The sequence below is a fragment of the Thalia democratica genome, chromosome 2 (assembly GCF_965202585.1).
Source record: "Thalia democratica chromosome 2, ktThaDemo2.hap1.1, whole genome shotgun sequence".
In the NCBI taxonomy this organism is placed as follows: domain Eukaryota; kingdom Metazoa; phylum Chordata; class Thaliacea; order Salpida; family Salpidae; genus Thalia; species Thalia democratica.
Window position 1 is genome coordinate 54,108,812 of NC_139166.1, and position 21,757 is coordinate 54,130,568.

A 21,757-nucleotide genomic window follows, 5' to 3' on the forward strand; every position below is an offset into this window, starting at 1 on the left:
TTACTTCAGAAAAAAATTTATGTTTAATTTTTAAAAGAAGCTTACCCCTAAATTACGAAGTTAAAAATTGTTCAAATTTCTTTTTGAACAAGATAAAACATTTGGTTGCACTAAGGGGAAAAAATGGTTTTAAATCTTATTGTGACACTAAGAATATATTATTTAAAAAAAAAAACAGATTTATTTTGCGCAAAGTTATTAATTAACTTAATCAAACTGAATAATATTTATATTAAAAAGTCAATGCAGAAAAAATATGAAAATAGTCTTGAAAAAAAATAACAACTAATACATGTTTTTAATGTAGCCAGCAACAAATTGTTATATGATATTTAAAATGTAATTATGTTAGTAGTGTATATTTTGCGTTTTTCACATAAAAATACAAAAATACACAAATAATTATGTTAAAGTTTAGTAAATATTGTACTTGAACAATACAGCTTTTGATAAATTACTAATACCAAAAATGTGAAACCAAAGTTTAAAAGAAAAAGTTTTATTTTCATTTTTAAACGTATTCAATAAACTTTATAAAATAAACTGTAACTTTAGTTAAGTTAGTTATATAAACTTCCATAACTAAATAAGATAACACTGAGTACACATAAAATTTAAATGAATGAATGTATAAAACCTTAGTTAAGAACCAAAAGTTAAGAAAAAGAAATTTATTTTCAAAACATATCCCATAAAACCGTTGAAACACAATTTAAGTGTATTAAAATTAGTTTTACAAATATTCATGACTTCTATTATCTATACTTTTCTATTTCTAAGGTGTTGTATATAATACTTTTTCAGACTACTTAAAAGTTATATTGTAGTTGAAATAGATACAGAATTAAGTAAGTTTTTCTAAATGGTTCGTAATGTTTGTTTTAAGCAACTTTAGGTATTTTATCTTATCATTTCATAACAAAGTGCAACAAGTTAGAATTTGAAGCATTTAAAAGTGCGTGGAAAGAAATGTAAAAAGAGTGTAAAGCAAGGGCTTGTCTAGACTTTTTTCAGTGGGGTGCACAACTTTTATGTTCAATAATACAATTTTTTTTGTAATAACTTTTATTAATACACTTTAAAAAACTACATAACTGCCTAAAACCTCTCAGTTACATAAAAGTGTTTAAACTACAAACAATTTTAAAATGCTAGTACAACAGAATTCAAAATCTTAAAAAGTAATCCCATTCTTTGAATTTTAGTAAAACAATTTGAATATAAAACTAAGTCCTGTTTTTATTGACAATGTGATAATTTTGCCATACATTGTGAAGCTAACATGAAAAACGAAATATTTCATATATACAAAACTAAAAACGAGGTACTAAATAAAATTACTAGTTAACTTGTCTTAATAATATGACCGAGAGGTTTATTTGTGTATCCAGGTCCTTGGACCAAAATAGTTTTTGAGCAGTTTTATTTTTTGTTCAACAAACCTCTATAGAAACACATATTCAAATATATGTAAAGAAATTACTCAGTCGAACAGTTTTAGTTAAAATAATTAAGCTAAAAATTAAATTTAAATCGAAAACAAATTAGATTTGTTAAAATTAACTATTAGCAGACGTGAATATCTATCTTAAAATTAGAAAATAAACAAGCTGTAAAACTACGGTTTTTTTACTATTGTAAAAATAAAAACAATATATGAAAAAGCTTCCAAAGTTAAAAAAAGAAACTCTAAGAGTTGTAAGATCATTTAAAAAAAGATTTTAAAAACTTTTTTAATTGGCTAGTTTTGAATGAATAGTTTCCTTTTCAAATTAACTAACTTTCGTAGCAATAAAACTTTAAAAAGGTTACACTTTTTTTTAATTAAAAATTTGATAAAGTTATGTCATTTTTGACTTATTTAAAAAAAAATATGAACTGAAGTTTACTTAATATCAAAAATTTATTATTTAGATATGAAATTTTAGTAAAATATTTTGAACAAAAACAGTTTTAAATCGCTTTTTTATTACATTTAATCCAGTAATTTCAGGGGTTGTTTCAGTAATTAAAAATACTTTTAACGATTAGTTTAACCTGTCAGACAGAAACCTCTTGCACTAGCTCAAGAATTATTTTTGATCAAAGTGGTATGATTAAAGCTTGTAGTAACTTGATTTTTTTTTCAAATGAACAAAGTCATCATCTTGAACCTACTATGCAAATTTTTCAGTTCTATTTTCAAAGTCTACTCAAAATAAGCTAGAACTGACTATTTTTCATTAAAGCAAGCTTATTTAAGCTATTTTGTCATTCGGTTAGAAAAATGTAAAGTTTTCTTCAAATTGTAAGGTACAAATTTTTGCAAAAAATCAAAGTGTGTACCTTATCGTATACTCAAACTATTAAAATACTTCTGTCACAACTAAAGAGAAAAGTACTTGAGTATATTTTACATACTTTTTGCAGAGATAACGCCCGATCGCAGCTATTTAAAGTAATTTTAGTAATCAATATAGAAATACTGTTTTAAACCAAAATGTTATAAAATACTCAACGTTTTACCAACATTATAAAAAATAGTAATTTATACTTAATAAGTAATATTTTGATTGAAATTTCTATATTATTTTTAACTTATTTCGTTTTCATTCTTGTTAACTGTTTTTTGAATAAATTGTTTAAAACTGAACAAATTCGATTTATTTAACAGCTTGAATCAATCAAAGTGTTATAATGTGTACTAATTACTAGAAAGTTTTAGACTCTAAAGTTGTCGTAAGTACATGAACAAAAAAAAGTTCATAAAAAAGTTAAGATAATCAACAAACTTTTAAAATAATAATAAACATCTTACATTTTTTATTTTTTACTTGTAGTTTAATTCTTACACTCCATAAAAAAACAATGTTTAGAATTAATAGTTATGAGAAAAACAAGTTAAAACAAATAGAAAATATCAAACTTTTGTCTTTAATAATACAAGTTTTGTTGTTCATTTTTTTTTTTGAAACAATTAACAAAAAACATAGCTTAACCTTACAAGCTACGGTTCATACTGTTAATGATTTAGTGGTTTAAATCCAGTTTGGTCATTAGTAAAAACTTTAGGTCAAATAAACCACCTGCATTATGGAACTTTAGCACCAGCGTTCGTTTTACTGTGTAGGCGACTACTGTCATACAATTTCATAAAAGCAAAGGAAGTTAGAAGCTAGAGCTAATGACACTTTTAGCAGTAAAGCTTTATTCGTTGTAAAAGCAAATAGAATTTTAAATTGTTGATTACAATACAAATTGTAGTGTTTTTCGAATAGCACCTTTGCATTAACCACTTTTCGTTGAGAAGTTACTACAAACGAAGTTTTGTCAGCACATAAGTTTTAAACACAACAATTTTGTCTATTTTTTTGTATGTGTCAGATTATTTTCAAACTTTATAATCTAAGCAGCTTTAATATACCTAAATAACTAAAAGGAAACTTTGATGTTTGATGATGAAAAGCCTTTTATTTATTGATTGTTTTACTTTGGTTTTTCATGTTTTAAATTTAATTAGAAGTAACCAGTTTAAAAAGTTAAGTAGTGTATACTCTTTAGCAGTTGAAGACTTTTTAATACAGTTTTATAAATTAAGTTTTGTAGCTAACTTTTGCAACTTTCCGAAGTATAGTATTCTGTTGTTAATAATGTTGCTAATGACAAAAACGTACAATATAAACTAAAAACATTAAGAAAACAGTTTTATTTTTGCTTTGAAACTTTAGAATATTTTATCTTTTTTTTTTTTGTTAAAAGTTCAAATACTCTTAAGTATGAATCAGCGTGAAATATCAAAGTTTCTTTTTTATTAAAGTTTTGATTTAAATTTCAAAAGTAAAATCAGTTATGTTTTAAAATATTAAGCATTATTTCCTTTGTAAAATTAAACTAACTTACTTTAAAGTAGTAAAAGACAGTTTTAAAGAGTTTAAAGTTTTAAAAATAGAAATAAGTTTGTCATAGTAGATATACTATATTACCCACATAGTAACTATTTATAACTTTTATATTAAAAATAACTTGATGACGTTTAGTTAAGTAAGTTGAACTTGAATGATGTATTTTAAATGTTTATTTTTTGTTTGCATTGTTATGTTAACAAAAGCTTTTAAAGTTTTTACCGCTTAGTTAACTGTAATGAGATGAAATATGATAGACTAGTTAACTAGAAAATAATAGTTTTTATTTGTAGTAGAAATATTATGAAAAAAATAAGCGAGTTATTTTCAATAAATGTGTTAAAGCTTTAACACAATACTTGAAAAAAGTTTTCTTGACGAAACTTTTAAATGCATATAAACTAAAAAAGTTTACGATTTAGAAAAAGAACTTATATCATTCTACAGGCTTTCAAAGCATAACAGCTTCACGGTCTAAGAAAGTATTATTAAGTAATTACTATGGGGTGTTTTGTAAAAAAATTAAAAATATAGTACTAAAAACCAAGTTATAAGTGTACACTTTTAGCCAAATATCTTTATTTTAGTACTACTTTGTTTTAGTTTAACATATTTGAAAACATTGTTATACGATTTAATTCTTAAAACTTTGAATAAATAAACTATATTTAAAAATACTTTACACGTTTAAAAAAGTTAAACAAATTTAGTATCAAAAAGTGTACAATGTCGTTAAAAAGTTGGCATTGTGAAGGTTATTTAAATGAAGATAATATAATTTTTGTTTTAGATCCTTCATTTAAACAAGATTCTTAAACACCCAGCTGTAAAAAAAATTTGTTTACTAATAAACATTTACAAATATTATTTAGCTTACTGTTTAGTTTAAAAAGTTAAATTTAGTTTGATTAATTTAATAAATCTTACCAATCATTCCTTACAGAATGTTGAACAGTAAATTTATGACATACGTAGTTTCTTCTTTTGAAAACAATAATCAGAAATGAATGTGTTTGTAGAAACACCTTTTATTCAAAATAGAACTAGAAACGGTTGGTTAAAAGATAGTTACTAACAGATAAAAAAAAAATTTTTGATGAAAAGTGTTATAAACCTACAAAGGTATATTTCAAATAAAAACTTTATGTTTAAATACTATTTAATCTTGTTTCTTATGTTAACGTGAATTTTCTATAAGTAAAGATATAAAATAATTATTAATTCAACATAGAAATAATCTTCAAAGATACTTTTAAAACCTTAGAGAACACAGATTAAAATTTTATTTGGAATGTAGATTTTGTTAACTTGCTTTCAATTCAAAAACTATAAAACAGATGACTCACAACGAAAAGCAAAACGTAAAACCATATTGGAAAAACTCGCTACCACTTGTAAATATAAAAAGACTAAAGTTGTTGTTGCAGTTGTTCTTTTGTTCGTTGTTGTTGGTCTAGTAGTGACCGTTTATCAAAGTAAGAAAGTTTTTTTTTATAAATCTAATTAGAACTATTTTTTTGTATTGTTTTGCCTTTTCAACGGGACTTTTCCATCTACAACTTTAGTGTAGGTACCTTTGCGGCTTTTGGCAACTATTATTTGCAGCTAAAAACATACTTTTTTGTCAAAATATTCAATGATCTATAGATAAATATTTGCAACAGTTACATTTTTATTTTCATTTTCAGACAAAACCAGCAGCTATAAAGAAGGTGATGTTTTAAAAAGTCCTACTAGTAAGTTTAACTAAGCGCTTTACTAACTTTAGGCTACAACAACATTACCTTAAAAGTTATCCATATGTTGATAGAAGCTTAGGGTTTTTTATTTTACTTTAGAGTTGATTTAAATAAGTTATCTATGATATTCAACTTCATTTACTTTTTAATGGACAGAGTATTCATAAACTATTATTCATTTAATTATTACACTATTACACATTTTATTTATAGATAAACTTTATTTACTTTACACTTGAAAATTTTATTATTAAATTATAAGTTTCTACTGCTTTTATCGTATTTCTATGAATTATATATACGAAAATCTTGAAAATAAGTTTGAGCTAAAACAAAAACAAATCTACAAAAGTTTACCTACTGTAACCTAATTTTGTTTGATTTATAACTAACAATAATGACTATTGCATTGAAAAGTTTATTTAAAGTAACACTTAACAGTACTAACAAAAGACATTTTAACAACAATTTTTTTTTTTTTAAAGAGTTTTTCATAAATTTACTATAATAATTTTTTAATTAACATATTAAATTTTTTTCTAACCAATATTACAGCACCAACGAATTTTTTTGATGATGAATTCAACAAATTTGGTAGTTTATTTTTTTGTGTTGTTTAAAAATAAAAACTATTTTGAGAAACCAAAACAGTTTTGCGTGTTTGTTTGCTGTGTAAGGAGTTTTCTATGCATAAATTATGATTTTAATGTTTTTATTTATAAATAATTTGATTGTAGTATCTGTAATAAAAGTTAATCGTTGTCAATCCACTACTAGAAACATCACAATATAGTTCTAATTTTTAAGAATAAAAACATTTTATTTTTATTTTTTAGCCATAAGCATTTTTTCTATACGCACAGTAACTTTTACTACACAGATTTTTAATTTTGAAATATTTAATATAACTGGCTTAAAATCTTTAATGAATAGTAAAATAATTATTTTTAATTATTTCTTTTAACATTAAAAGAACTGTTTGATTACGCTCTTTTTATTTAGATTTTCCAACAAGTCTTTTTTGTCTGGATGTTAAGTATTTATAGTCTTATCATGTTATCAATTATGAATATAAGTTATTAAAATGTGTATTAATAATTGTAGACAAACTAAACTTTACAAAAACAACGTTGTAAGTGTTAACATTTTTTTGAAAAAGTACATATAGTTTTTTACGTTTGTTAACGCTCTTTAATGGCTCTCATTAAAAAAAGTTTATTTGTACTACCAATCATACTTCTTATGGGCCTTTTATCAAAAACATTTTGACACTCTAAAAAAATTCCGCATCTAGCATAAAAAGCATCAGTTCAACACCCTTTTTTTTATTCTTCACTAATTACATTTTTAAAACAGCATACAAAATATACCACGGTATGAAGTTCGAGCGAATAAGCCAGAACGACCGGAGACCCGTCGAAATATCCGCATCAGTACCAGGCCTCCACCACCACAAGTGCAGCTTCGAGTTCATCAACTCCTCCTTCAACTGCGATTGGCTGAAGCTCTTGACCAATCAGGGGGACGCGAGCTTCAAGCTGAACACCGACGGCAACCATAATGGGTGCAAAGGGGTCAGGGACTTTGGTCACGACAACTTCTACAGGTTCGCGACCTTTTCGGCGGAACCCCACTGGAGGGCGGGGGAGAAATATTCCGCAAGGCTCATCTCGCCCAGATTAGGGGATTTCCCATTCACCTTATCTTTTCACCACCGTGTGTCGTGCGAGCAGGCGGGACTGAGCGCCGTGTTGGCCAGAGAGACTAAAATTGGTCCGTTCGAGGAGGTCCGGACCCTGTTCAACTCATCGGCGCCGATCGACAGCTGGAGTTATTTTAAGACGTCCGTCTCGCTGCCCGAGGACAACATGTTTTATCGGGTAAATTTAGTTGTTGTACTTTTAATAAATTTTTATAATTTATGAATGCATTGTTTCTATAGTTTTGAAAGTGGTAAGGAAAAATTTGATACTGAGAGTTAAAAATTTCGTGTTAGCTATTATATACTTTGGTTAGGTAAATGATGTATTATAGAATTTTTTATTTAAAGTTTGTGAATTTAGCCCTAAAAAAAAGCTTTGATTTTAAGTCTTGTTTTATTTTCAAGACATATAAATTTTAACTGTAGTTGGTTTTGCTTAAATGAATACATGGTAATTGAAAAAATGAAACAAATTTTCTCAACTGAGACCTTTTAGAAATTGTTTCCTAGTTAAAAAATTATTATTTTTAACTACTTATAACTTCTGTACTTAATTCTAAATTTTTGCTTAAAATGCTAGGCATCATTTTCAGTATTTTTTGTAGTTAAAGTACTTTAACTTATAAACAAAGTCAATTTAAAACTAATTTAAAGCAATTTAATCTCCTCAAAATCTAGAAAAGTTTTTTGTAGGTAATTCTCAAAGCTGAAATAACCAAAAAAGGAAACGGAACATGTAAAAGCTCAAAAACATGCGAAAACGGTTTTGAAACGCAAAAGGTTGTCGTAGATGAAGTTATCTTGGAGCAAAGTTTTCCTTCATGCAGTAAGTAATAACAAATACTTTGTTTTTAATGAAAACTTTTGCACAAAGTAAAGCTTTAAGCTTTTAGGAATCAACTAAATGTAGCTTTAATTTACAAACCAAATGTTTTATTTTGAAATACTTCTCTGAAAGGTGCAAAGCCTTTTCAGAAATTATCAGACTAATTATTAGAATAATTATATCAATTTGTAAAATCTCATAAAAGTCAGGCTATTTAAAAAAAAATCATTGAAATTGTGTCGCAACATTTTTTTGATTGTTTTTGTTTTTTCTATTTATAGTATCAAAGCATAATTTTTGAGAGGGTTTTAAATGAGTTTTTTGTTTTTAACAGTTATTGAATGCTAACCACACGGTTAGTAAATCAACCAAATCCTTAAGTTAAAAAAAATAACAACATAATACGACACTATAGTTATTAATTTATAAAGAAATTATGTACGAAAACCAAAAAGTAGAACAGTTTTCTATCGTAAAAAATATTTTTGTAAAACATGTAGTCATATAAACTTGTGCTAGTTAAGCTGTTTTAAAATTAAGAAAATAGGTATTTTTTTAAACTTGTACTGTACACTAGAAAGTTAGGCGAATATTTCAAAAAAAAAACTACTTAACTAGTGGTTTAGTTGTATTGACAGATATAAAATATAACACAGGTTATGATTTACGATCAAAAATAGTTTAAGCAATGTGTAACATATATGTACAACATATGTATAACATACAATACATAGTTGTTTTCTAGAACACCTGTCACTTAACTTTTTATATACATACAAGACAGAATACACATACTTGGTGAACTTTTTCCAAAAATATTTAATAAAAACTTTAAATGCCGTTACTTCTTTAATTTTGCAGGTGTAGAGAAAAACGACTCAGTACAAACAAACTGGACTCTGCACGGTGCTTGGAAGAATATCAAGAATGAGGGCAGCCTTGGAGTACGACCGATTTTTTTAAAAAGACTAAACATGAAACAACTGTTCACTGGTTTATTAAAATTACTAGATTATTTTATTAAATCAATTTAAAAGTGTGTTATATAACTTTGAATAAATAAAATTAATTTAGTCTAAAAAAACTTATTATTTTATTAAGCGTTTTCAATTTAGGTAGAAAAAACTTCTTCGGGCTGAAGTTAGTCGAAGCTTTCATATACAAAAACAACTACGAAAAAGAAACCTTTATCAGCAGTGATTTGATAGTTGCCACTGGCAACTGCTCCTGTAAACTTTCGTTTGAATGGGCGAAATTGAACAAACACAACAGCACCCATGTAAGCTAATTAAAGATATAATGAACGCAATAACTATACAAACTTTAAAATAAGTCAAACTTTAATAGAAGTTTGGATAAGTAATAGCAAAAATTATTTAGTTAGCTCTTAATTTTCATTAAAGAAATTAAAATTTGAAATCGTACAAATATCGAGTTCAAAGTAAAATAGAACAGAGATTGAAATGTAATATGCTTTTAATAACTTGTAAAAACATTTTTATTAATAAAAGTATGAGTGGGCTTTAAAAAAAGTTCCTAAACAGTTATCTAACTTTTTCCTTCACAAGATTATGATTTATAGTTTATAACTTAAATATGCTCAAGAAAAATAAAAGTTATAGTCAGCACAACTTGCTATAATAAGTAACTTTAAAACTTTAAATAAAATTAACAAATCAGACGAACTATAACTAACACAGCTATAAAAAACCAGTAGAAAACATCTATATCTTAACCAATACTAACAAGAAATGTAAGAATGTCTTCAACATATTAAAGCTTTACCTACTTGACGACTAAAGAAGAAAATGTTAAAAAACCAATCATATTTTCACAAAAACTTAGTTACTTTCGATACTCAGAGAATCCCGATGCAAGCGGTGCAGACATTCGGCGTTGGCATGGCAACGAGAAGGAAGACGCTGTGGTCGGAAACGGCGGGTTTCGAGGAGAGCGGGGTGTGGAACCCGGTGGTGACTTCTTTGGGGATCGTGGATGACAACGTCCCCTTCAGGATCGAATTCTACGAAGTGAAGAGGGACAAGAGCTCCTCGCTGTGGTTCCTGTTGGATAGGATCGAGCTGGTTGGATGCAGTTAGTTTGACAGTTTTGCTTTGAGTTTGATATCTGTAAGATTATGTTTCAGTAATAACCTGAGTACAAACCAAAGACCAAGTTTTTTGAAAGTCAATGACTTTTAATTTTACTTTTAAAATATTTTTAAATTTCCCTTTTTATCTAAATATTTTTTTTAATTATACATTTAATAGTGTTTAAAAATTGTGCATTGTTCAAAAACTTGGCCGAGTTTTGTAAAACAAAATCTTGTGTTTAAGTAAATAAAGTTTTGTTTTTACTAAATGTTTACAACTAAAAATTACCACAGAAGTAAAGAAATACACCGAAAAATAGTCTACGAGAAGTTCTCAAGAAAAAATCATTGCCTTTAAACATAATAAATACTTACTACTTTTTAATAATTTTGCAATTTTAATAATTTTCTTTTCCACTGTGTGATGCTCTAAACCTTTTAAGTGCTTTAGTTTTATAGTTAACTTATAAGGTAAAAAAAATTTCAATTTTTAATTTTTTTCTATAATTTTCATTTAAGTTAACTATCACAAAAGTATTCTAAACTTTACAATAAGCAAAACTTTTGAAAAGTTTAATTTTAAAACAATTGGTTATTATTATCTATAAACTAATATAAAGAATACTGTTTATATACAATGTAAAATGACTAGAATACTCATTTCTAGAACTATATGCTAATGTTTTCACAAATACACATTTTTAGAAACAAACTTTTATACTGAATTAACTTATTCTTTATACTTACTAATTTTAATGTAAACATTTTCTAGTTACTTTTCTATTTTACCAACTCCAAGTTTAATACAACTTGAATTTGTTTTTTTTTTGTTTTTCTAATCTGTTAATTGTACAATTTATTTCCTATGTAAAAATTTAAATACATATTTTATAAAATAATCATAAATTTACGTTTTTAATCTTTAAAACAACAAAATTAAAGCAAAAATGTATTTTTAGTAGCACAGTCTTAACTGTAAAATTTGGTAGACCTTTCAAAAATACTTTCTCATAAAAGCATGACAAGAAATTAAAACGTTTAACTTGTTATAATAAACAAACTTTATGAACTGAAACATATGACAAAAATTACCTTAAGTAATTTTAAGTTGTTATTATTGGAATCGTTTTATCTTAGAGAGTGGATCGTAAAATATTTCTGCATTATTTTAATTCAGATTTGTTGATGTTTGTAAATATTAAATAAGAACTAGTAAAGTTTTCAGTTTAATAAAGCTATATCAAAATTTTTTCTAAGTTTTAACAAAAAAGTTTGAAGTTTAGTGGGTGACAGCCTATAATTTTTATCAACTACATACTATTTTTATTTAAATTTAAAACAAGATGTTTTGTTTGAAACTAAATTTAAATGAAAATAAGTTCGTTTTAGCTCAAAATCCAATATTTTTATGTAAACTTCTGACAAATCAGCGTTAAGTTGCTCACTAAAACTTTTAATAAACGTTTACCGTTATAAATTAGTTTATCATCAGATAGTAAAATATTTTTCAAGAAATCAATATACGATGAAATAGTCACATTTAATATATCAAATTATTTTTTAAATATTTTAACATAAAAAACAAGACAATTACCAAAGGTATTCACAATTTTTGTTTTAATATTTTGTGGTGATACATTGTTTATTTTTAGAATTAGCGAATTTTGTATAAATAGAAACTTGTTTAAATTTAAATAAGCTAAAGTTTTAATCGTTTATGATGAAAACTTATCTTTTATAAATCGAAAAAACAGCATAAGAACAGTTAAAATAAATCACTTTTTGTGTATAAATAAGTTTGAAAAAACTACTAGTATGTAGTTAAATTTATAAACTTTTTTTTATATTGCATTAGACAATTTTTTTAATGAAATACCACCTATTTTATTTTAAAATCATGTTTATAATATTTAGAAAAACAGTTTTAGCTAGTTTTGTTTACTAATAAAATTAAAGTTCGGTATGTTTCAGTTAGTTATCTGTTAAAGAAAAACAAACAGAAAACAATATTGTAAACATATTTACGGCCAATTGTTAGCGTTTGGCTTAAAATTTTCTTTTGAAGTGACTGCTTTGTAGTGTTTCTGAACTTGTTAGCCCATTATGACGTACAAAGGCCGTCGTCTTCAGTTAATCGTACTTAAGCAGCAACTTTGAAGCAGTAGAAGTTATATTTTAGAACTTTAGATTTTTTCAAGGTTAAAGCATAACTTACAATGTAGATTTTGAAAAAAAACATGCATTCTTCAAAAAACGAACCAAAAATAGGTTAGAGTAGTGCTATATTCTGAAAGTTTTATGCGGTTCAGACTTATTTTAGAGCTTTTTAAATAAAAAATTGCAAATAAGTTATGTTGATAAGTTAACTTTGATTAAAATAGAAGCTTCAAAAAAATCTTAAAAACAAAACTAGTGTTTTAACGACTTATTAAAATTTATTACATTTAGTACAGTTCTTTATAAAATTGATATTTTTTAATAATATAATAATAAAATTGATATTTTTTAACATCTTTATCAGGACAGTTGCACCCTGAAATAATGAAAAAAATCAGGAGTCGTTTTAAAAAGGTAACTTTGCTCGCCGCCAGTATGACCCAGGGTGAACAGGAACTGACTGATAGGTGGAGGAATAACAGCGCGTACTACTGTGATGTCATAAACAAGAATCAAAGCTGTTACCCGAGCTTGAGTAATTGCAAAAACGTTTGTTGTTTTGCATTAAATTCTATTTATAAAAAAAATTTCCTTGCACTGCTACACCTTAAGAAAATAATTTGGATAAAGTTGTTTGTCTAGGCTTTTTAGAGTTAAACTTAAAGTTGCACAAAACTGTTTTTGAACAAAAAAGTATTTGAAAACTACTACTTTGAAGTAGAAAACTTACCACATATTATTTGAAAAATTTAAAATAAAGTATACTGTTTACAGTACATATTTGTAAGTGTTGCAAAACTTAAAAACAAAAAAAAAACAACAGACAAAGAAAATTTGTGTAAAGAATTACTTATTTTAGACCAGGGATCGACAAAATGCGGCCCGCAGACCAAATGCGGCCCTCAAAGCCAAACCTTGTGACCCGCAAGATATTTTTTAACTAAAAACAAGTTTTTTAAGGCATTTAAATAATCAGTTTTTACGGTAAAAACTTACACTTAGGTTGTAAAGTAAGCTATAACTCATTACTAGTGCTTTTTTAAAATTTATTTTGTCACATTTTTGAATTAAAATAGTGTTTTTATATGGATTATTGCAATTAGTTCACAAAAACTGCGGCCCGCGAAGACTTTTTTATATAAAGTGCGGCCCACGAGCACTTTCTTTTATTGGCCTGCGAATATAAAAGGCTGCCGACCCGTGTTTTAGACGATAAACCAGATTTTATATAAAAAATTAGTTCGTTCTAGGAGGTTTTGAAATAATGTTTTTTTTATTAATTTATTCAGCTTAATCGCATACCAACTAGTTCGAAGGAACGGATTTTATCAGAAGGTGCCTTATTGTTCAGAAACTTTAAAGCTTCCAGACATGATATAAACACAAAAACTCTGAACGCTTCAAAATCTCTTCCGTTGAACCTGACCATCAAACAAGTTCTCGCTTCAAAACCGAAAATTCATCAATTAAACCACTCAGCCTTGGACAGACCAAAAAAGAGAGACATACAGCTACTTTTGAGTCGGCAAGTGTGGAAACCTCAAAAGGGTCAAAAACTAGACTGCCCGAGAAAATGCTACACAGCACCGGAATATGAAATACCCGCAAAAAAACCAGCAGTGAGGTACATAAAAACAGCGCCGATGCAGCCTAAGCGAAAGTTGCCAACATCAACGGACCATAGTGTTCTGAGGGTCAAAAAGAAAGTTATTTACCCGAAGCCGATCAAAGAGTCATGCGAAAAGTTTTTGTCTTACAGGCAAAGAAAAGTCTTGATGCAGCGAATACAAAAAGAAAGAATGCGGCTCGTTAGTTTTTGTTTTGTAGTTTTGTTTTTTGATTTGCTATTTTTGTCATTTACTTTTTTTTTACAGGCTGATGCTTATAACATATTGAAGTAATGTGATTTTCTTTTTTATACGATATAACTTTTTTTTATTTTACAGGCTGATGTTTACCCTAAAACACCACCTGCTTCGAGAGAACAGTGCAGGAACTTCGGATTAGTTCCTATAAACAATCATAAGAACAAGTAAATAAACTTTTTGTTTCAGTATTTTTCTCGATGATAAAATATGTTTAGGTTAACTATTCTTTGAAACTTAAGTTTAAGTAAAATTGACTTTTATTCAATAAAATATGTTGTGTTTTTAAAATATAAAAAAATTTAGCATTTGAATTGACAAGAAACCATTTCAAAGTGTAATAATATTTTTTTATCGAACTTTTTAAAAATACTTAGTTTACATTTAAAGCTCTATTTTTTATATTAGTTTCAGTTAATCACTGTAAGCTTTTAGAAGTTTTGCTAAAATTATAATTAATTGTAATAGGTTCAGACTTAAAGAGTAACAAAAAAAGTTTTAATTAAACAGCTATATTTTAAATACAGAATAGAACCCGAACACCAAATGAAATCAACAACCTATCACATCAAGCTGCCTACTTACACAATCAAGTCAGAAGAAATGCTTGAAACTGACAAAAAAGTTAAAATGTGGCTATCAAGTAGCTGCGAGTTATAAAAGCAATTTGCCATTAATACTTTAACATATGAAAGATTAAAGTATGTAGTGTATACATTATTTATCTTTATTTTTTCTATCAAAAAGTATTTTAATAAAAACGTTAGATGAACCATGTATATTTTTACTTAGGTTTCGTTTTTTGTCAGCCGTAAAAACGTTTTGTTATAAAACATTTGTTATATTAAATTTGAAACACACATAAAGGTGTTATATACACATTTTACAATTTTTCATGTACAAAAGTATCTACAAAAGTTTAAAGTTTATATTTTACCGCCTTACCTTAGAATGAAAAAACTTTTCTAAATAAATTTAAATCAAAACATTATATTTTGTTGATTAGATCTTTTGTATGCTTGCTTTAGTGAGTTTTCCTTAAATTTTTTGAGCATACTTTGTCAGCATAACACTTTTTTGTTTTCAATAATTTTTTTAGCCTTAAATGTATGTATTAATTTTAGAAAAAAAAATATTTTTACACGTTTTAATATTATGCAGAAATGCTCTAGTTCTAAACTTTTATTTTATACACCTTTTTTTTTATGAAAATATTTAACACTTTTTTTTTTTTGCTTTCTTATACGCCAATACGAAAACATTGGCGAAAGTCTACAGAGCCTAAGTCTGGACTTTCAAATGCCGTAGACAAGTTATCAAAAGGTTTGATCATACCAATTCGATCATTAGACCACAAGCCTTGGATAGACTTTTTACGCCAATAATAATAAAATAAAATGTCTATATAATCCAGTAATAATGTTTTTTTCGTACTACGAATTCAGTTCGTTTGAAAATTGTATTGGGACCAAGTATTTTCACTAGGCGCAAAATTTTATTCTTTTTGTGGTTTCACTTTTTTTACTACCTATATTTTTAATATTGTTTTTTTTTTCTAAACATTTTTTAATCGCCAATTAAATAAAAATTTCATAAAAGTTGTAATATTACTTAATTAACTTTAATTTATAAATAAAAACAAACAATTTGTTTAAACTTACGTAGTGATTAAAAACTTTATTTAGGTTCAATGAAAACTGTATAACGATTTTTTTAATATCTGGATCTAAACGCTTATTGTAAAACTAATATACCATAAATTTATTTATCTTAATTACCGTCGGTAAGCGTTAATACTGTTTGCAAATTCTTAATTAAAAAATACTAAATAAACTTAATGATTTATTAATACTGTTTAATGTGAGAAAGGAAGGATATTGCATAAATATTGCGAAATTTTAAAGCAAGTAGTTGCGCAAGCAGATATAAAGATTTAAACAATTTTTTTTTTCCCTTAACAACTTTTTTTTGTTTTTTAATTTTTTACATAATGCAAAATGGACAATGAGCCTAACTGTTGGTACTCACTCACAAAATTCATTAAAAGATTTTTCACACTTAAACCAACCGAAAGGCTGAGAAAAAAGCTCCAAGCATGTGACTCCGACAAAAACAAAGGATGAAAACAAAGCTCGACGCTGAAGTGTGTTTCAAGTGTTTTACATAATCGAGCATTTCTGAATCCCCAACAACAAACTACGTCACATTGAGAGCCTTACATCATAATCACCTTACATCACATCGAGAGCGGTTCACGCCTCTGTTGTCTGTTTCATTCTCAAGAGCTCTTGCATGAAGACAATAGCAAGTGAATTGAGAATTTGAATAGGACGCTGGTGTAAAAAGAATAGTTTCGTTTTTGCCGAAAAATTTTAAATCTCTAAAAGTTTTTTTGTTATGATTCGTGGTAAGAAAACAACAAACACAACTCTGCTGAAGTACAGCATTTTGCTGTTTTGGGTCGCAGCTCACTTATATTTGTCTTTCCAGGTAATAAGTTTCAGTTGTTTGAAGTAACATACACGAATTTTGTTAGAATTATTAACGATGGCAAAAGTTAACAATTTTTTTTGTTTTTTCCACTATTAGCTTTTTGTTTAATTTAGTTTTGATAGATAGCTGTTGTTTAATTATAACATGAATATACGTTCAAACTTATTGAAAACCAGGTTTCACATCTTAGATCTCAATACAAAAATGTCTACTCAGAACAAGGTTTGACTGAAAAAAAGGTTAGTTAGTTAAGTTAGGCTTGTTAATAACAAAAAAGAGGTTTTTTGATTCAGTTTCTAAATCTTAAATTGTTATAAAAAAAAGCTTACTTTTTTTGTTAAAAAACTAGTAATGTTTAGAAAACCAAAGAAAGCGATTTGATAAAAAAAGAGTCAGTTTTGTCCCGAAGCAAAAGGTCAACATGTTGGTTGTTTGAGTTTATTTTTATTTTTTCTTCTGATTGATTTTTAATAGGTTTAATCTTTAAAATTGCAAAACTTGTATTATAACTAAAATTTGGTTTTTACAAAAGAACTATATAATACGACAACATTTTTTACAAGTACTTATTGAAATTGGCACTAAGTATAAATTTAACTTATTTTATAGTGTTACAAACCCGAAAATAGTTTTCTGTCAAGCTTTTAGTCAACAAATTAAATTTTTGATCAAGACGATCTAAATAGCAAACTAAAAAAGAAAAACCTTTTGCATTTGGTTATGCTAGATTGTTAAGTTAAAATTCGCAGTAAAATAATAAAACAAGTTGCTTTCTATTTTAAACTACATTCCACTTCTTATTTTTTGACTTGTGTATAACATACACAAAACTTAAATATACTTTTTCTTATATCTGTATTTATACTTTTATTTTCTATTCTTTTTATTACAAAAAAAAATCCCTTTTTGAGCATAATTGTATGTGAGTAGCTGTCGTTATCGGAGCCCATGCAGTAGGATACCAAAAAGTCCTGGGAAAACAGAAGAGTCCCTACTCACACACGGTCATGAAGGGTTAGTTTGGTTAACAGAAATTTCTTTCAAAAATTAAATTCATCTTTTACTTAAATTAACTAAAAAAAAGTAATGATTTTTGTTTTTTTTTTTTGTAAAGTTTTAATTTTGACTGCTGATTTATTTCAACTCATCATAGTTTTAAATCGAGCATCTGTGGTATGAATCGATGATCGAGAGGTCTTTTTGTACATTCAGGTCCTTTGAAAAAAAAATTACTAATCATTTTTGTGTTCAATAAACTTATTAATGCCAGGAGATTACTTCGGATGGAACCTGACCAGTCCGCTTACGTACAAGTTCAACGTTAAGTACACGCACAACGACCAGGGCTCCACTTTTTTGCAGGTGGAAACCAGTGGTTTCTACTACATCTACTCGCAGGTGCTTACGATTTTCACGATTGCTATGCATTGCAAAATTATCTGGCCAGTTTTATAAAAAATAGGCTCGGAGTAAGCTACGTCTAAGATGAATTTTTAAAAACCAAGCTTACTCTGAATTAAACAGATTGGTATATTTTATTCTAGCTTATCTTGGAGTATCTATACTTTAGTTAAAACGAAACTATAAAACTGATCGAAAAATTAAGCGAATAATGTTTTACATAAAAACTTTTATTTATTAATTGACTTTAGTTACACCTATTTTTAAGTGTTTTTAAGTTCTTTGAAATATAAAACATTCTTACTAAGCAACAAAAATAGTTCCAATCAACCAACAGATAGGTTTTCTCACACTTGGTAGAAATGAGGTATGTTACCAAACGGTGGCGAGGCCGGGATTATCGGGAGAATTTGTTCTCATGGAGTCCTGCACATCGCAAGTCAGGTATCAAAATTACGCTTATTCGTTTTTTATAAAATAAACTACCGCTTGAAGTATTTACTTGAAAAAATTTACAAGTTGCAATTTATGTAAATAAAAAAATAAGTTTAATAAGCACCATATAGCCTCGATGTTAGTTAAAGCATTTACAAGCTGTGCACACTAAAGTATACAACACTTTTTTTTTGTACCGTAAACTTTAATGAATATTTTTTTTTTCGAATAAGGTATGTATGGGTTTTCAGAATAAGTTTGAGCTTTAGTTTTTGTCAGTTTTGAACGTGAATTTTTTTTTTTGATTATTTTGTTTAACCAACCAATGTAGGATTTTATTTTAATCCAAGTATGTATGATATCTTAGTAAGCAAAAAAAAGTTATACAAAGTTTTCATTGTTTTTAAAAAAATTTGCTACTGTACTAGACGTTAAAAGTTATCCCAGTGGTGTGCGACTCGATAACCGTAAGGTTCATTGTGCAACAGGCCCTAAGACCAAACATTTTGAGCACTTTTTTGTCGCTCAGTAAACTAAATAATATATACTAACTTTTTTAAAAGCATGTAACAAAAAAATTTACTTATTGTAACTTAAAATCTAACATTGAAACATAGAACTAAATACATTTGGTAAAGCTTTTTGTATTGATAAAAGTATGGTCTCCTTTAAATTAAAAAAGTTATTTTCAGCAATCTTTAAATACTTCTTAAATATCAAATCCACACAATTTCACATTATTTTTTTTTAATACGCAGAGTACCAAGAAATAGATCTACAGCCAGATGGCTGGACACGGCTTACCAGGGCGGAGTGTTCTACTTGTACTCATCGGACGAAATTGCCGTCCGTCCAAAGCAAGACGTCCAAGACAGCAACCACATGTTTTATATGGACTCAACCAAGTCTTTCTTCGGTCTTTACTTTCTGAGCAAGTAGACTTAGCGAGAACGAAAATGGAGTTGAATTATATTAGATTTTTGTGTATTAACAATGTTTATATTAATATATTTTAGTTTCAAATATTACGTAAAATTACATATGATGTAACACACTCGCTTTTGCCCAGAAAACGTTTATCGTTGCAATGGGTTGAGTTTTACTGATGTTTTTTTACCATTAAAAAAAATTCAAAACTCAAAATTTATGATAAATAGCGTTATATGTGTGAACATTTTTTTCTATCTAAAAACCTTTTGACACACTTTTTCTATCGTAATAAACTATAAAAAACAAACTATGTTTGTATATAAAGTTTATTAACCTATACTTTAAAACATTTTAAGCTAACATTTTGTTTTTACATATTTAGAATTTTACTTTTGATAAAAACTATTCGTTTTTTATATTTTATGTTTTGTTTCTAGAATATTTAACCTACGTACTCAAAGTAACTTTATAGCTTATGTTAAGGTTTTAACATGAAACATACCTTTAAAATAAATGAATTTAAAAACGTTACTCAAAACTGTATAACACGCGATAAAACAAAGCTTAAGCTAAACATTTTTTCATTTTGTTCTTTCCTTTTTCAATTTAAGTATATTTTTTAAAGCAAACAGTGTTGGTTTAAAATATACCAAAAAACTTTACATTTGATGGAAAATAAAAGCTATAATATTGATAAAAAATTGACAAACAATAATGGCAAAATATGATAAGACTATACAAGTGTAGTTATTAACATTTAACAATTCATTCGGGGTTTTAACTTTAAAACAAGCTGTTACAGTTGTATGATATAATTACATTATATAAAACTATGTTATATGATGTTATATTATGCTATAGTTATAGCAAATTTATTTAAATGGAAAGGCAATTTTTGTATATTTACTAAAAGCCCTTCATCTATCTCAAAGTTCTCAAAAAAGAAAAAAAAACAACGGTTTAAGATTAATTAAAAGTAAAATTGGATTTTGATCATGAAACTTAATTTCTATAAAGTAAAATACTATAAAAAGTTACGTTTTTAAATGATAATTTTATAAAATACATATACAAAAACATTAAGCAAAAAAAAATTATAGGAAATTTTTTAATTTATCTCTTAACCCTAGTTTATTTAAGTTTTGTTTTTGAAAGTTTTAAAATTTTGTCTTTTTAACTGTGAAATGCAATTATAAGACAATTTAAGCTCAAACTTTCTGCAGCTCGGCTCTTACAATGCACATTTACAAATTTACATAAATAGCAAGTTCGTTACTAAAAAGCTTATAACTAACGTATTGAAAAGTAAAGTATACTTCTAATGATTTTGTTTATATTTTCTAGTTAGATATTATATTATATTATATTCCTACGTAAACACCTCTTATAATGTTCTAAATTTAGATTAAGCTTAACCTATTAATTTCGTTTGATTTTCTTAGAGTACAATTAAAATATATTTTTAAAATTATATTTAAGTAATAAAAAGTTTTCCGAAAGTTGGTAAATCCCTTTTGGTGCTACAAACTGTGCTCAATAAAGCTAGTTTTTAATGAAAAGAAATTTTTTTGCATACATTTAATGGTCATTAAAACATTTGTATTAAAATTGAAATAGAAAAAATTTAATATAGATTCTCTACTTTAGCTTTTATTTATTGTATGAAAGACTTTAACAAAATTTTTATTCTTTGATAATTTAACGCTAGTAGTAAGATAAGCACCCTTGACCAGTGTAAAATATTCAAATCATCTTTGCTGATTCTATTTTAAAATATTTCGTGACTCATGGAAAATTTTCAATTACACTTCACTCGTTCAGTCTCAAACTTTATTTGTTTCAATTCACCATTGTTTTTGTGGTTTTTCCACAACAAGAGTAGTAGTTTTTGTTTTTGTGGTTTCAGCGTAAATAATATTTCGTTATGTAACAACCTTTTTTATTAGACTAAATTATTTTTCTAAACTGATTTTTTTTGTATAACTTTATTTTAATGATTAGAAAGTTTTATTAAACAAAACAGGTTATTTCTTTTCAAGCTTTTATTTTTATAAAAAAATGTTTTGAATACAGTTGTTTTGATTTAACAATATTTTTTTTTACTCTAAAATAGATGTTTTTGAAAACGACAACAATAATAAGTCGCAAGGTCTTAAAATCAGAAAAACAGGTTTCATTTTTTTCTTTGTTATTGGCATTTTGGGTATGCTTCACATTTGTTCATTACTACTATCTT

At 26.6% G+C, this 21,757-nt stretch overlaps 2 protein-coding genes across 3 annotated transcripts; both read left to right on the plus strand.

Moving 5' to 3' along the window:
- Positions 1–12,381: 12,381 nt before the first annotated feature.
- On the plus strand, positions 12,382–15,848 carry LOC145829658 (uncharacterized). The gene is made up of 5 exons (XM_082937511.1): positions 12,382–12,508; positions 12,762–12,946; positions 13,687–14,205; positions 14,344–14,429; positions 14,790–15,848. Exons 1-5 carry the CDS (start codon positions 12,478–12,480, stop codon positions 14,920–14,922), a joined length of 954 nt encoding a protein of 317 aa, XP_082793637.1. The 5' UTR covers positions 12,382–12,477; the 3' UTR covers positions 14,923–15,848.
- A 780-nt stretch (positions 15,849–16,628) lies between these two features.
- On the plus strand, positions 16,629–19,660 carry LOC145829928 (uncharacterized). 2 transcript variants are annotated; one of them, XM_082937814.1, is made up of 7 exons: positions 16,629–16,752; positions 16,932–16,994; positions 17,115–17,178; positions 17,686–17,769; positions 18,026–18,153; positions 18,494–18,600; positions 19,350–19,660. In XM_082937814.1, the coding sequence occupies exons 1-7, from the start codon at positions 16,660–16,662 to the stop codon at positions 19,528–19,530; spliced, it is 720 nt and encodes a 239-aa protein (XP_082793940.1). In that variant the 5' UTR covers positions 16,629–16,659; the 3' UTR covers positions 19,531–19,660. The 2 variants fall into 2 exon arrangements, with proteins under 2 accessions (XP_082793940.1, XP_082793941.1); XM_082937815.1 differs by lacking the exon at positions 17,115–17,178 and having other exon boundaries at positions 16,932–16,977.
- Positions 19,661–21,757: the final 2,097 nt, after the last annotated feature.